This window comes from Bombyx mori, chromosome 24, assembly GCF_030269925.1.
Source record: "Bombyx mori chromosome 24, ASM3026992v2".
Classification (NCBI taxonomy): domain Eukaryota; kingdom Metazoa; phylum Arthropoda; class Insecta; order Lepidoptera; family Bombycidae; genus Bombyx; species Bombyx mori.
Window position 1 is genome coordinate 3,936,573 of NC_085130.1, and position 14,964 is coordinate 3,951,536.

At 38.6% G+C, this 14,964-nt stretch overlaps 1 protein-coding gene across 13 annotated transcripts in view; it reads right to left on the reverse strand.

The window, feature by feature from the left end:
* Positions 1-243: 243 nt before the first annotated feature.
* LOC101739070 (ryanodine receptor) overlaps positions 244-14,964 on the reverse strand; it is a 172,547-nt gene continuing 157,826 nt past the window's right edge. For all 13 annotated transcript variants that reach the window (XM_012689312.4, XM_012689311.4, XM_062675641.1 and 10 more), the window contains 11 exons: positions 14,524-14,682; positions 13,934-14,027; positions 12,828-12,967; positions 11,907-12,037; positions 10,816-10,974; positions 5,142-5,349; positions 4,639-4,770; positions 3,227-3,383; positions 2,867-2,976; positions 2,173-2,275; positions 244-1,417 (listed from right to left, as the gene is read on the reverse strand). In XM_012689312.4, the coding sequence (XP_012544766.2) occupies positions 1,314-1,417; positions 2,173-2,275; positions 2,867-2,976; positions 3,227-3,383; positions 4,639-4,770; positions 5,142-5,349; positions 10,816-10,974; positions 11,907-12,037; positions 12,828-12,967; positions 13,934-14,027; positions 14,524-14,682 (1,497 nt within the window). In that variant the 3' untranslated portion in view covers positions 244-1,313. The remainder of the gene's footprint in view (positions 1,418-2,172; positions 2,276-2,866; positions 2,977-3,226; positions 3,384-4,638; positions 4,771-5,141; positions 5,350-10,815; positions 10,975-11,906; positions 12,038-12,827; positions 12,968-13,933; positions 14,028-14,523; positions 14,683-14,964) is intronic.

A 14,964-nucleotide genomic window follows, 5' to 3' on the forward strand; every position in this document is an offset into this window, starting at 1 on the left:
AGTAAGTAAGTATTCAATGAGTGACTCATTGTTAACCGAAGTGAGCAAACAGACTTAAAAATTTCGATATTAAAATATAATAATTAAAGTAATTGTTTGTTTGCACGTCATTGCATTTGTCCAATAAAAATGTTCACAAGTATTTAATTACTTGATAAATAACGTAACATTATAATCAAGAATAAGAACAGTTATGTAAATTGTACCACGACCCTTCTACATTATCAAAATAAAACAATCTCAAATAATATTCAATTTATTTAGCTTTACAATAAAATTATCTTAAGTAATATAAGTAATATTAAACAAATATTATTATTTCATGGAAAGGCCACTCGAACTACATTTTATTTTGTTCGACAAATAACTTCAAACTTTGTACCTATAAAATATAAAATTTTCGTAAACTTTTTTTTAAATAAAATTAGTCAAATTACAGATGTTTTGAAGATGTCATATGTCTTCTGTCAATGTCACTCACGATTTAAACAAACGAATTATAAGTGTAAGTTCTCAAGATACAATGGACCAAATAAAATGTTCGAGTTTAATATATTTTTATGAAATCTAAATACACATTCAAAACACCTGTACACAGCTAATAATTTGCGTAAGCTCTTACGTATTTTGCTTAGATACTTATATAGATTACCTAAGTTCGGATTTTTTTTGCTAGGCAATGCAACGCAAGAGAATGCAATAAAGTTAAAACGGTTTGAGCAAAGTATTTTTTTTTTTTAAATTTGATTTACCAACAATTTAAATTTGCATTATATCTGTTTACTTTAAGGGCAATCGAATGAAATTTTACAATTTAAAAGGTTTTTTTATAGGCGAATTTTTAGCTTGAAGTAATTAATAATATAAAATGTAATTAAAATTGGTTATAGAACCGATCGGAATAGTATTTAAATTGTCTTATCGTACATAAACAATTGAAAAGCATTTAAGGTGGATACGGTAATATTTATTGGCAAGTATTTAAGATAAGCCTATTATTTAATAACTGACAAAATTCCAACTTTTAAGCGCTGTTAGACTTAATGACAAATAACGATTTTTTATAAATTATCTCTAGTATCCACTAAAAATACATTCTGTAAGACTGCATTGTTAATTTGGCAAGACATTAGTCATCGAAAATTTGAAAAACGATTTTACCGATCATCTCCTTTATATTATTATGGCATATTGGAGAGAAAGTGACAGTGACATTGACAGAATTAATTTCGTAATTGTCAATGAAAAGCGATCGTAATGCCACTTGACAGGTTTGTACTAAAATCTCCTATGTTGTTTGTTTTGTTTCCTGTTTATTCTCCCATAAGATCTTCGTATTGCTTCCTGAAGCAGTCACCGACCGGGAAGAAGTCCCAGCAACGCTGCGTGTACATGTTCCATACGTATGTTTCTTGACCTGAAGGGTTCAAAAAAAAATCATTTAAACAAATACCGAACATCATTTTTGCACCTACAAGTTTTTCTTTAAGTCTTCAATTAGTACTTCCTCTTTTCGCCAGTGTTCTAATGTGACTAAGGGATCAGAGGCGAACAACCCGAAATTATGTCATAAAAATCAAAACAAAATATTAAAATCGGCAACCGACAGTAACCAAGTGGAATGGTCGAAATGAAACTCTTTTTCTTTGCTTAGTTAGGTGAACCAGCTCAAGCCCTATCTGGTGATGAGTCTCAGTTTTACAGTACAACGGCTGTCCCGCCCTTCAAACCGAAACGCATTACTGCTCACCACAGAAATAGGCAGGGTGGTGGTACCTACCCGCGCGGACTCACAAGAGGTACTACCATCAGTAAAAGTTGAGATTTTGACGTAGTGTTTTTTTTATTGCTTAGATGGATGGACGAGCTCATGGCCCACCTGATCTTAAGTGGTTACCGGAGCCCATAGACATCTACAATGTAAATGCCTCCACCCACCTTGAGACATGAGTCGTAATGTCTCACTTTTAACAGTACAACGGCTGCCCCGCCCTTTAAACCGAAACGCATCACTGCTCACCGCAGAAATAGGCAGGGCGGTGGTACCTACCCGTGCGGACTCAAAAGACGTCCTACCACCAGTATATTTCGATTATAATGCTTGGACCACGGTAACCAGTGCTAAATGGTCCGTAAGCTAGAACGTAGATAGAAAATGCGTAATGTACTCACCGGTGTATTCCGTGTCTGGTTTATTGATGAGATGCATAAGGAAGAACATGTAATTCGCTAAATTATGTTCTCGCTGCACGTGCGTATCGAACCCATGTGGAACCTGAAATAGAGTCGCGTCAGTACTGTCCTAAACTTCATTTTATTTGCCTAATTACTGCTAGTAAAGGTGGTTAGACTAGCTTCTCCGAACGTATAGGTGAGCTCACGGGGCTCAGCTTGAGGAAATAGCTAACACTAGCCCTAGCAAGAGCAGTGCTTCGCTGAATCTACAATCGGATCAGGTTGGCGAACCACTGAGAAGTTCTATCGCATTCACGAACTAAAGTGACCGCTTCATCCAAAATACAGGATGCCTCTTAAACATTACCAAACTTAAACATAAATGTCCCACAAAAACCGAAGAAAATTCCATAAACATACATATATATTATATTAGGTGTGTGCATGTACGTGCGTGTGTGGTGCGTGTGTGGTGCGTGTGTGGTGCGTGTGTGGTGCGTGTGTGTGTGTGTGTGTGTGTGTGTGTGTGTGTGTGTGTGTGTGTGTGTCTGTGTGTGTGTCTGTGTGTGTGTCTGTGTGTGTGTCTGTGTGTGTGTCTGTGTGTGTGTCTGTGTGTGTGTCTGTGTGTCTGTGTGTGTGTCTGTGTGTGTGTCTGTGTGTGTGTCTGTAAAAACTTCAATACTTAGCTCACCTTATCAAAGTAGTCTTTATTGATGCCGCATATAAAGCAGTTGGACTCCATGTCCTCCTTCACGGACTCGAGCTGGTCACGGAGCTCACCGAAGGCATCGATGATCAAACCTTCAGACACAGGACACAGCAGTTAGATAAATTACTTTCTAACACTGAATATTTGTTGCAAGCAAGCAATTTGAAGGACTCTTATTAAATAGATGTCCTTACTGCAGCAACGTTTTTAAAATATATGAACTCTATTTAAGGTAATCCTAAGCATGACACTATATATAATTGTTTCTAGTATGGCAACACAAGTCATTGCAATTGCACAAAAAATTCAAAACAGTAATAATGTAAGTGTGTATGTAATCACCCTGCAAAATGGCCAGCAGAATGACGATGATGAAGAAGAAGAAGGATATGTCGAATATGATCCTGTAGACCTCGGAGTCGTCTCCGTCGGGCGGCTCCAGCTCGTCCCCGATACCACCGCCGGCGCGCACTCCCTTGTACAGGTTGAACACGAAGCACTGGACCACAGAACATTTGCACAATAACGTCAACAATTTGGCTGTATGGTCTAAAACACTGAGGCAATAATTGAAAAAAAAAAACAATGTCATATATCTGTCATTCTTCTAATCCATTGTTTTGTTTAATTTTGGCGGCAAACTTTGTTATTAAATATTGTGATTTTAAAAGGGCCGCCATTTTCTAAATTTTCTATCCGTATTAAACAAAGTATACAAAGTGCTATTGTATTAACATCATAATATTATAAATGGATTAATATATTGTATAATTCGACATAGTACGATATATTTTGTTGGATAATGTTTAAATGTTATATCTTCAGCTACCGACGCTGTACCGAAATAAAATATACGAGCTTTTAGGGATGCGTGTTGAAAGCGATGCATTTAATTATATCAATTGATATCTTCGTTCCTACACACGTATCATGGAGCACCATCACGGAAGTTATTTTTTTAAGGCAACGGTTTCACTTCCTTTATGCCACTGATGACGTCTTTACTTTTAATAGTTATAAAATTTTCAATTAATTATAAAAAGATATAAGTCCGCATGCAACTTGGTGCACGTGAAAGAAGTGAAACTTCTTTTGCGGTGGGTAGTACTGTGGTTTTCTTTATTTTTCATCCTTATATAATTTTTTCTTGTAATAGGGAATATTGTGTATAGGAGAAACGACCTAGCTAGCTTTGTCCTTTCCCTCTCTCCCCGGTCGACTGGTTCGCGAGACGCTCTGTCTATTTTGCTCATTCTCGCTCTTCCTAAATTGTATTTTTTTTCTCTCTAGCCGTAACGAATCTGTCGAGAGTTAAATTTTACTCACAACGCGCCTAAAGAAGTTTCATTTTAAAAAATAACTAGAATAAAATGTTCATGTAAAAGAGAATTTAAATTAGTTTCATAAATTGGTATACCAGAGAAAGTGTGAAAGTAGCCCCGGTAATTAACAAATTAATGAGCTCGGTATGGACATGTGATGCGTACAGAGTAGACACATGTGACTAGGAGATGTATGGAAGTGGTAGTGCAAGGTAGAGGGGGAAGTGGTCGACAGAAGAAGACATGGATAGAGTGTGTGAATGACGATATTAGAGAGAGAGGAGTGAGTGTTGAGATGACGGTTGATGAGGAGAATGGAATAGAAAAATTCGCTGTGCCGACCCCACCTAGTTGGATAAGGTGGAGACAAAGAAGAAGACATTGGTCTATATTTTGGTAATGACCATTAAGGTAACACAATATTCTACGCACCGTCAGCATGTCATGACAGTTCCGGTTGACCTCGTCATCTTCCTCCTGGACGTAGAACTTGCGGAAGAAATTGAAAGCGATCACAGTGTATATGTACACGATGATCGTAAGCAACATCACTGTTAAGACGAGCTGAAAATAAATAAATACAGGGTGTGTGGTTTCATGAAGCGGACGTGGCAATATACAGCGTATTATAGCGTAAATACTGCTTTTGTGAGTACGCACGGGTAGGTACTACCACCCTGCCTATTTCTGCCGCGAAGCAGTAATGCGTTTCGGTTTGAAGGGCGGGGCAGCCGTTGTAACTATACTGAGGCCTTAGAACTTACATCTCAAGGTGGGTGGCGCATTTACGTTGTAGCTGTCTATGGGCTCCAGTAACCACTTAATAGTAGGTGGGCTGTGAGCTCGTCCATCTAAAAACGTGCCCCATCATCTCGTTCACCCGCAATAAAAAAGCCACATAAGCTATTACCGACATGAATGAGGAGACAAAATACCTGTTTCCCATTATGTGTTACTGATTGAAGAATCGTCCTTAGAGTCTTGAAGCCGACGGCGACGTCCAGTAGATGGGCCGCGAAGAAGAAATTATTGAAATTTCCCATGACCGAGAAAGCGAAATACCACAGCGAGTACAAGAAGGAGTTGTCCGTTATCGTGACGCCGGCCTTCCACACTTGGTAACGCCAGTCGATGTTTATAATGCTGCGGGAAACGTTCAATATTAACATGCAGTCCAAACTAGTTATTAACTTTAGTTCAGACCTCGAACAAACAGTTTTTTTTTATATATGTTTTATTGCCCTTGTAGGCAGACGAGCATACGGCCCACCTGATGGTGAGTGGTTACCGTCGTCCATGGACTTCAGCAATGTCAGGGGCAGAGCCAAGCCGCTGCCTACCGCTTGATACTCTCCACGAGCCTCGTTTGAAGAAGGACATGTCATAGCGCTCGGGAAACACAGTGGAGAGGAGCTCATTCCATAGCCGGATGGTACGTGGCAAAAAAGATCTCTGGAAACGCACTGTGGATGACCGCAGTGGCTCCAGGTAGTATAGATGAACTCTACTCCGATGGCGGGCGGTGCGATGGTAAAAACGAGATGCCGATATCATCTCAAACAATTCCTCAGAGCACTCCCCATGGAACATACGGTACAGTTGCTCGATACTTTCGTCCTTGGAATCTTATGTCATTCCTCTGATCATAAATCCGCCCCCATAAATCCTGGTAACAGCGCTTAAAGAGCCTATTGACATTTTGGTGCAGGAAACGACTGTTCAGGTGGTTCATTCCTGTCTAGGCCATCATCCTTATAACGAATTTTATACATAGCTTCCACCTTCTTCGTGCAGAATTAACCACTAAGTTTCTCGTCGGATCTTTTCGATGGGTCGCGATTTTGATACATTAGTAGATTCAGCGAAGCACTGCTCTTGCTAGGCCTAGTGTTAGCGATTCTTTCAAGTTGAGCCCGTGAGCTCATCGATCGCTCCGCGTGAAGTTGGAATCGCCCATTACGCTACCAACTCCGATAAGGTAGGAAAAAAAGTATAGGATTGATAGGGTGCATCGTCAATCAGGATCATATCTGGTTAATTAATTTGGGCAGAGTAGCTCTCAATCTACCGTAATAGATATAAAATACCGGTGGCGTTAACAAAGACTGTTTTAAGCGTCTTCAAGACCACAAAGAAGGTTATCATTCTTTTTTGGTAACTTTCACCAATTCTTGTTCGCATCATCCAATCGCCTGTCTTATTGGTATTCATTTAAGAAATGGGATAAGACGCGGTCTGCTTGTTTCGAGTGATGATAAAATCGCGCAATATTAGCACACGAGCTGGTAATACATTTTATTATAGTATATATGGGCGCAGATGCCACTGTTGGCAATAATTAACTTAATAATATATAGTTTAGTTTATTCTATGTTAATATTTATTTATTATTAGCAACAAAACTGTTATTCTACCATATTTAATTATTAGCAGACACTGTTTTGATGTGAAAATGTTCAGAATATGTTTAATGTTTATATTATTGTCTAAAAACACAAATGACTATAAATGATTAAATATGAATAAAGCATAAATATTAATAATAATTTATATTATAATTAACAGTACTAATAATTTAATTAAGTATTGTAATTGTTATGCAATGATGTTGTTGGCGCCATCTATTATTAGGCTGGATAATAACAATGTTAGTTAATATTAATTAAAAGTAATTAATGTAAAATAAATTAAATGTGAGTCATGTAAAATCACTAAAATATGTATTTTGAATATTAAGCTATGTTTTGTGAATTGTTTCGCAGTAATTACATCTGTTTGTATAAAAGAAGTTGTAGTTGCTATAACCAACACAAAATGGCTAATTGTGTAAGAACCATAGATTATACACTTAATATATTAGAGTAAGAGAGTAATAGTAATAAGAACCACTGAATAACTCAGGCGTGGCTTTTTGTTGTAAACAAGTAATGTTAAAGTTTTATAGAATTGTATTGTATTTTCATTGTAAAAGAACTTATGTGTGTAAATCCTGGCTTAACGCCGACATCAGAAGTGGGATCACAGCCCCAAAATTAATCGTAAGCCCCCGAATGAAGTAACCCACTGTTGAAGAAGTGATGGGTCTCTCAACCTGTATTAAAAAGGCGAAAAGTGATGATAGCTGCAAATGCTGTACCCTTGTGGTGGTATTATAACTTTTATACCGATGCGGAAATGTGGACGAAACTATCATGAAGCTAATTGTTTCATCGCATGAACATCGAGTTCAAAAGAGCAAGCAAGACATAAGCCGATATCTGGTCTTTGTATTGAACCGCATTGGAGCAAGCGAGGGACGAACTGATCCATGCATTCAGTAAGGATGTGGATATTTAAAATGAGTTCTAGACCGTGGATGTTTTGGAAAAACTACTGACGCTGAGATGGTAAAAATACTGATTTCAGGTATTTATCTTAAATTTATTCGATCCAAGTTATTGAGAAATACGCTGTGGTGTGTATTTCGCTTCCTAAATAATATCGATTCTAAAAACGTTCCGAAAGCGTCAAATTGAAAATATACTGTAAATATAATGTTAATAATCTAAACATAACTCAGTTTTATCACAATCACATAATGATTCCTTCAGTTTTCGTGGCACTTTTAGTAACACTAAGGTTTTAAATGTGGTTACTGCGTCACTTGCGTCATTTCGAGAAAACTTGTTACCGCCGTCAAGATGACAAACGTATCACCTGGTATCACCACAAATAAGACTTAAATCATTACAGATCTAGTTTAGTAAGCTAAACAACTTCATGTAAAGTTTTTGAGCATAAAGGGTCAACTAATAAGACTTAAGTCATTGCAGATCTAGTTTAGCAGGCTAAACAACTTCATGTAAAGTTTTTGAGCATAAAGGGTCAACTAATAAGACTTAAGTCATTGCAGATCTAGTTTAGCAAGCTAAACAACTTCATGTAAAGTTTTTGAGCATAAGGGGTCAACTGATTTCAAAACAAAGCATTGTGACTTTTAATGGAGAAAAATACTAGAACTATTATAGAATTTCATATGGTAATCATAATCATATGGTAATACTGACAGTCTTGCTGACATCCTAATAGGTTTTAATCTTTTAAAAATAACTTCTCAGTGTTGCACTCTTTGAAGAGAACTTATCTATTTTTATAAGTTTCTATCCAGTGAACGCTCAAGTTTGGAGTCATTATTCAATCATCATGTAACTTTTGCAAAGATAGATAGATGGTGATCAGGCAGATAAAAGTTGGATTTGAAATAATTAATTTGGATAGGATAGTACAACGCTGTACATACTGTATGTCTCCTGTTTATTGTGAGGAGTTCAAGCATATTACAATACAAATAAACTTTTAATAAAATGTCATAATAAGAGACAGCTCATCCCTGTTCAGTAGCTCCATATTATTACTTTTCCTTTCATAATTATTTATTTTTGGATGAGTGGGTGACTAACTCTCTGCACCCTAGGTTTCTAGTGGGGATGCCAATTTATTATTAGTCAAGAAAAAGGATTGCACAGATCTCTGTATTGATTTGTGCTTTAAAAATCTTAGTTACATTTTTGGAACCCTGTCACTTTTAAAAAAATCACCAAGATAAAAGATAATTCAGGAGTTTCAAAAACTTGTGAACAGTATGAAATTCAGTACCACATTATTGCAAAGAGAGAGAGCATGGTCAACAGGCATGCTGAACTATTGATGGGTCATAAATGTCACACGTTTATAAAATATAATTTAACAAGCTCTAACAGGCAGCTTTAAGAATTACAGTTGATTAAAAGCTACAGCACAAAAATAAAACAAAAATGCAGAGGCATTAGGAGGATGATGTTCCCTACCTGCCATTAAAATAAAGCAAATTGGAAATGGTCCGCTGAATGATGAATTAGGGGAAGTTGAATCAGCTGGTGAGAAATGGATGGACGAGCGGTCTCTACCATCCAATGTGTTTTGATAAAGGTAAAGGTAAAGGTTTGGTAATGGTAAAGGTTTGATACAGGTAAATCTATCTTCTTAATGTCAGAGGATTCTGATAATTGAAAAATTTACCGTATGGGCAGAGAGATTTGTTCTGCTGTAAAATGATTGATAATTTGTTAAAGTGGCTACTTTTATTTTCCTATCCAATTATCCTTCCTAAAACGCTGGCGGGCCACCATGCGAATCCTTAATCCTGGTCTTGTTGGCTAGATCCCGTATGGGTGATGCCTTATGAGTTGGCTAGATCTCGTATGGGTGATGCCTTGTGAGTTGGCTAGATCCCGTATGGGTGATGCCTTATGAGTTGGCTAGATCCCGAATGGGTGATGCCTTATGAGTTGGCTAGATCCCGTATGGGTGATGCCTTATGAGTTGGCTAGATCCCGAATGGGTGATGCCTTATGAGTTGGCTAGATCCCGTATGGGTGATGCCTTATGAGTTGGCTAGATCCCGAATGGGTGATGCCTTGTGAGTTGGCTAGATCCCGAAGGGGTGATGCCTTGTGGGTTGGCTAGATCCCGAGAGGGTGATGCCTTGTGGGTTGGCTAGATCCCAAGTGGGTGATGCCTTGTGAGTTGGCTAGATCCCGAGAGGGTGATGCCTTGTGAGTTGGCTAGATCCCAAGTGGGTGATGCCTTGTGAGTTGGCTAGATCCCGTATGGGTGATGCCGAGTGTGTTGGCTAGATCCCGTAAGGGTGATGCCTGGTAAGTTGGCTAGATCCTGTAAGGATGATGGCTTGCGAGTTAACTAGACCTGTATGAGTGATGCTTTGTGTGTTGGGTAAATCCCGTTGGGTGATTCTCTTGTGTGTTAGCTAGATCTCGTAAGGGTGAATGATGCCTTGTGTATTGGGTAGATCCCAGTAGGGGATATGCCTTGTTTACTGTTATGTGAAATGCTAAAACAGCGCAAGGGACGCGCTGGAATCAGTATGGCCGTATGGGCGCAGATGCCACTGTTGGCAATAATTAACTTAATAATATATAGTTTAGTTTATTCTATGTTAATATTTATTTATTATTAGCAACAAAACTGTTATTCTACCATATTTAATTATTAGCAGACACTGTTTTGATGTGAAAATGTTCAGAATATGTTTAATGTTTATATTATTGTCTAAAAACACAAATGACTATAAATGATTAAATATGAATAAAGCATAAATATTAATAATAATTTATATTATAATTAACAGTACTAATAATTTAATTAAGTATTGTAATTGTTATGCAATGATGTTGTTGGCGCCATCTATTATTAGGCTGGATAATAACAATGTTAGTTAATATTAATTAAAAGTAATTAATGTAAAATAAATTAAATGTGAGTCATGTAAAATCACTAAAATATGTATTTTGAATATTAAGCTATGTTTTGTGAATTGTTTCGCAGTAATTACATCTGTTTGTATAAAAGAAGTTGTAGTTGCTATAACCAACACAAAATGGCTAATTGTGTAAGAACCACTGAATAACTCAGGCGTGGCTTTTTGTTGTAAACAAGTAATGTTAAAGTTTTATAGAATTGTATTGTATTTTCATTGTAAAAGAACTTATGTGTGTAAATCCTGGCTTAACGCCGACATATACATTTGATTGTGAGGGTGAAACATTATAAATTTAATATTGGTTCACTTACTAGTGGAGCAACCCCTTGCTGCCTTCGTCTTCTTGAGCTGAGAACGAAGTCTTCTCCATCCCGAGCATATTCGATATTGAATCGAAGTCGTAGGTCTCAGAGTACTTAGCTCGTACTTTCTTCTTCACGAATTTGTCCCAATAGTTCACAGGGAAGGACCTAGAGCGAACGAATGTATACCATAATGAACAAGTAGATGTGGTTGCGAATTGAAATACCCCGCCAAGCTCCTCCGTGACTGTGGGTAAGTGTTTATGAATAATTTACGTGCCGCCTCTAGTTTTTTTATGGTACTATGTGGAGTACGAGGTCCTGAAAGTATGTAGTGCAAAAATACATGGATTTTTAAACGTCAGTGCCAATAAGGCTTCTAATAATTACTTCTAATAATAATTGCGTAATTACTGGTGGTAGGACGTCTTGTGAGTCCGCGCGGTTAGATACCACCACCCTGCCTATTTCTGCCGTGAAGCAGTAATGCGTTTCGGTTTGAAGGGTGAGGCAGCCGTTGTAACCATACTGAGACCTTAGAACTTTTATTTCAAGGTGGGTTGTACATCTGCGATGTAGATGTCGTCTATGGGCTTCAGTAACCACTTAACACCAGGTGGGCTGTGAGCTCATCCACCCATCTAAGCAATAAAAAACAAGAGGTAAGAGTTTATGAATAATTTACGTGCCACCTCTAGTTCGTTTATGGTGCTATGTGGTGCGTGAGGTCCTTCAAGTACGTAGTGCAAAATAATATAAATATGGATTTTTAAACGTCAGTGCCAATAAGGCCTCTATCAAATGGTGCATTAAGGACCATCGAATATGAGCATAGATATTTTATTATGAGTACGTGCTTTGTAGAAATTTATCTAAAATCGGTCACATTCTGTAGTTTGAAACACAATGAATTGTTCAATGAAGAAGTAAGGTATAAGCAATTCCTTGTTGCATTATTCGGGTGGTTTTTGAAAGGGTCCTTCGAGTCAATAGGTTCATCTATAAAGTATGTATTCATTACTTTTTTTTCAAACGATGCTCGAAGTTTTCCTAGAGCCATATAACACAGTCTAACACAATCTGGCACACACTATACTTACTTAGCGGATATGACGAGTTTATCCCAATGACTTTTGAAGTCATCATCTTCGGGTTGCTCGGCGATGTACAGGCCGTCAAACTCCAGTTTACGAGCTATTTCCTTCTCGCGTTTGAAGATCGCAAGCGGTACCTAAAATTACCAAACTATTACCAGGCCAGAGGTACTTATTTTTGGGTTTTCGGGACACAAACCAAACAATAGTGAGGACTTTTCATCACATAAACGACGGCACCAATGCTGGACCACATTGTGACGCTACAATTCTTCTTATTTTTATAAAGAACAATCGCGCGTTAAGCTTTAAAGGAAAAAGACAGAATTGAAACCGTGACATTAACGTCAAAACCGGTCGTTTTTATACTGTGTTCTAAACCTTCATTTTATCCCAAAGCAAAAGTTTCATCAGTGCGGATTGGACCCTGGGAAATTGAAATTTCGAAATCGGCACAAACTTTAGTCTTTAATCTTTCAACACCAGTGTGCTTAGTGCGAGTTTTTTAACTACTCGATCGCGTAATAGTTAGAATAGCGCCCCTATGTTCAAACGTGGTAGAGTTGGCAATTACTGATGGTAGGACCTCTTGTGACTCCGCACGGGTAGGTACCACCGCCCTGCCTATTTCTGCCGTGAAGCAGTAATGCGTTTCGGTTTGAAGGGTGGAGCAGCCGTTGTGACTATACTGAGACCTTAGAACTTATATAAGATGTGTGGCGCATTTACGTTGTAGATGTCTATGGGCTCCAGTAACCACTTAACATCAGGTGGACTGTGAGCTCGTCCACACAACTAAGCAATAAATAAATAAAAACTCCACACAAATTTGACTTAGCTTTTACGCGATCGAGAAGGTAAAAGACTCGCATTAAACTGGTCTTTGGTCTGCCTATGCACCAATAGACCCACCAAACAGATACGAACCTTCAAATGATAATACCCGATCAGTATAGCCAGGGACACGATGGAATGCAGGACCGCTGCCACTTTGATGACGTGCTCCATATAGAAGAAGTCTTCATCGATATGTACCACTTCTAATGCGTCGTCTTCTTCGCCGCTTCCTGCGTCCAATATTTATATAGGCGTAAATAGCGTTTCTTCACACTGGTGGTAGGTCCTCTTGTGAGTCCGCGCGGGTAGGCACCACCACCCTGCCTATTTCTGCCGTGAAGCAGTAATGCGTTTCGGTTTGAAGGGCGGGGCAGCCGTTGTAACTATACTTGAGACCTTAGAACTTATATATCAAGATGGGTGGCGCATTTGCGCCGTAGATGTCTGTGGACTCCAGTAACCACCTAACACCAGGTATGTTGTGAGCTTATCCACCCATCTAAGTAATAAAAAAAAAAGAAATAAGACTGGTACATAAAAAGGCTGGCAAGCGTGAAACATTGATATTAATTAGTGCAGTTATTGATGCATAAAAATATAGTTTACGACAGGCAATTCATGTGGCATAACGTAAAATAAAATATTAATATTAACAACAGACCAGTGTTACATACTACTAGATATATGCGTCGCCATGCCAGCAATCGATTTTACGTGCGACCATAGATGATTCACATCAAAACGTCTTTTGTTATTGCATAAATGGAGACAATATTGAAATATGAGATCCTAGTCTAAATTGTTTTACATAAAATCCGGCCCCTTCCTTCCAACTCATGCATGCTTTGCTGCAGAAATATGAAGGACAGTATGGAATCCTCGGAGGGCGCTGCTGCCCATTCTCCGCTGAATTTGGTGACTTTAGGCCTATACCATGTAACTGTGTAAAATTTCATGACATAACTACCACGCACAATAACTAAAATAGCGTAAAAGTACTACAAAGTCCAGGCACGGAAAGAACGAAAAGAAATCCTTTTGACACATGTGAAGGATATTGCAGGATTACGATTTCGAAAGCCTCATTGTAGGTATTGAATACTCCAAACTTGTTTGTTGTTGGAGACAAGAGGTTTTGTCACAATTAGTGGAGTGAAATTGCGACACTAGAGTTATTAATTCGGATCCTAACTCACCGTCACCACTGCCAGAGCCTTGCCCAGAACCAGACCCCGCAATGATATCTCCGATGCCCGAACCTTCGGCTTTTTCGCCATCAAGAGTCGAAACCTGAAGACAACGGACCAAGGATTGATTACTCCCAATAAAACAAAGCTGCTTAGAGACAGTCTGGTCAAATAATTTGTTAGCGCCTATGAATTTTAGTGTTAGTATGGGGTCTTGCACGGGTAAGTACCACCGCCCTGCCTATTTCTGCCGTGATGCAGTAATGCGTTTCGGTTTGAAGGGTGAGTCAGCCGTTGTACTCAAACACAAGTCTCAAGATGGGCAGCTACGTTAACGTGGTTAAGGCCTATGGATCCGATGAGCATTTAACACCATCTGCACAGACATCCTAGCAATAAAAAAAACCAATGAATATAAAAATTCTTACAATAAAAGTGTGGACTTCCCATTTCAGTAGTAAGGTATAGGTACATTGCCGTTTGCATTATAGTACTTATTGTTATTTGAAAAAGTTCTTGTACGGTCTTGTTCATTTCCCATTTGAAATTTTAGAGATTTATCCAAAACAAAACTATTACGTCTTGCCTTAATAGCTTACCTTATAAAACAAAAGCACGAAGTTGATGCAAAAAGCCAGCACGAGGGCCACGTATTTCAAGTTGTAGAAGTTTCTGGCCAAAAACGAAACGGCTCGCCGTGTGTACTGCGACAGATCCACTTGGGAGAGAGCTGACGACGAAGCAGGACCCTGGACGGCCTGTGCCGAGGAACACAGTTTTGATCGGTGTATGTTTATCCTTGCTGCTTCCAAGAGCATGGACATACTGGTGGTAGGACCTCTTGTGAGTCCGCACGGGTAAGTACCACCACCCTACCTATTTCTGCCGTGAAGCAGTAACGCGTTTCGGTTTGAAAGGTGGGGCAGCCGTTGTAACTATACTGAGACCTTAGAACTCATATCTCAAGGTGGGTGGCGGCATTTACGTTGTAGATGTCTATGGGCTCCGGTAACCACTTAACACCAGGTAGGCTGTGAGCT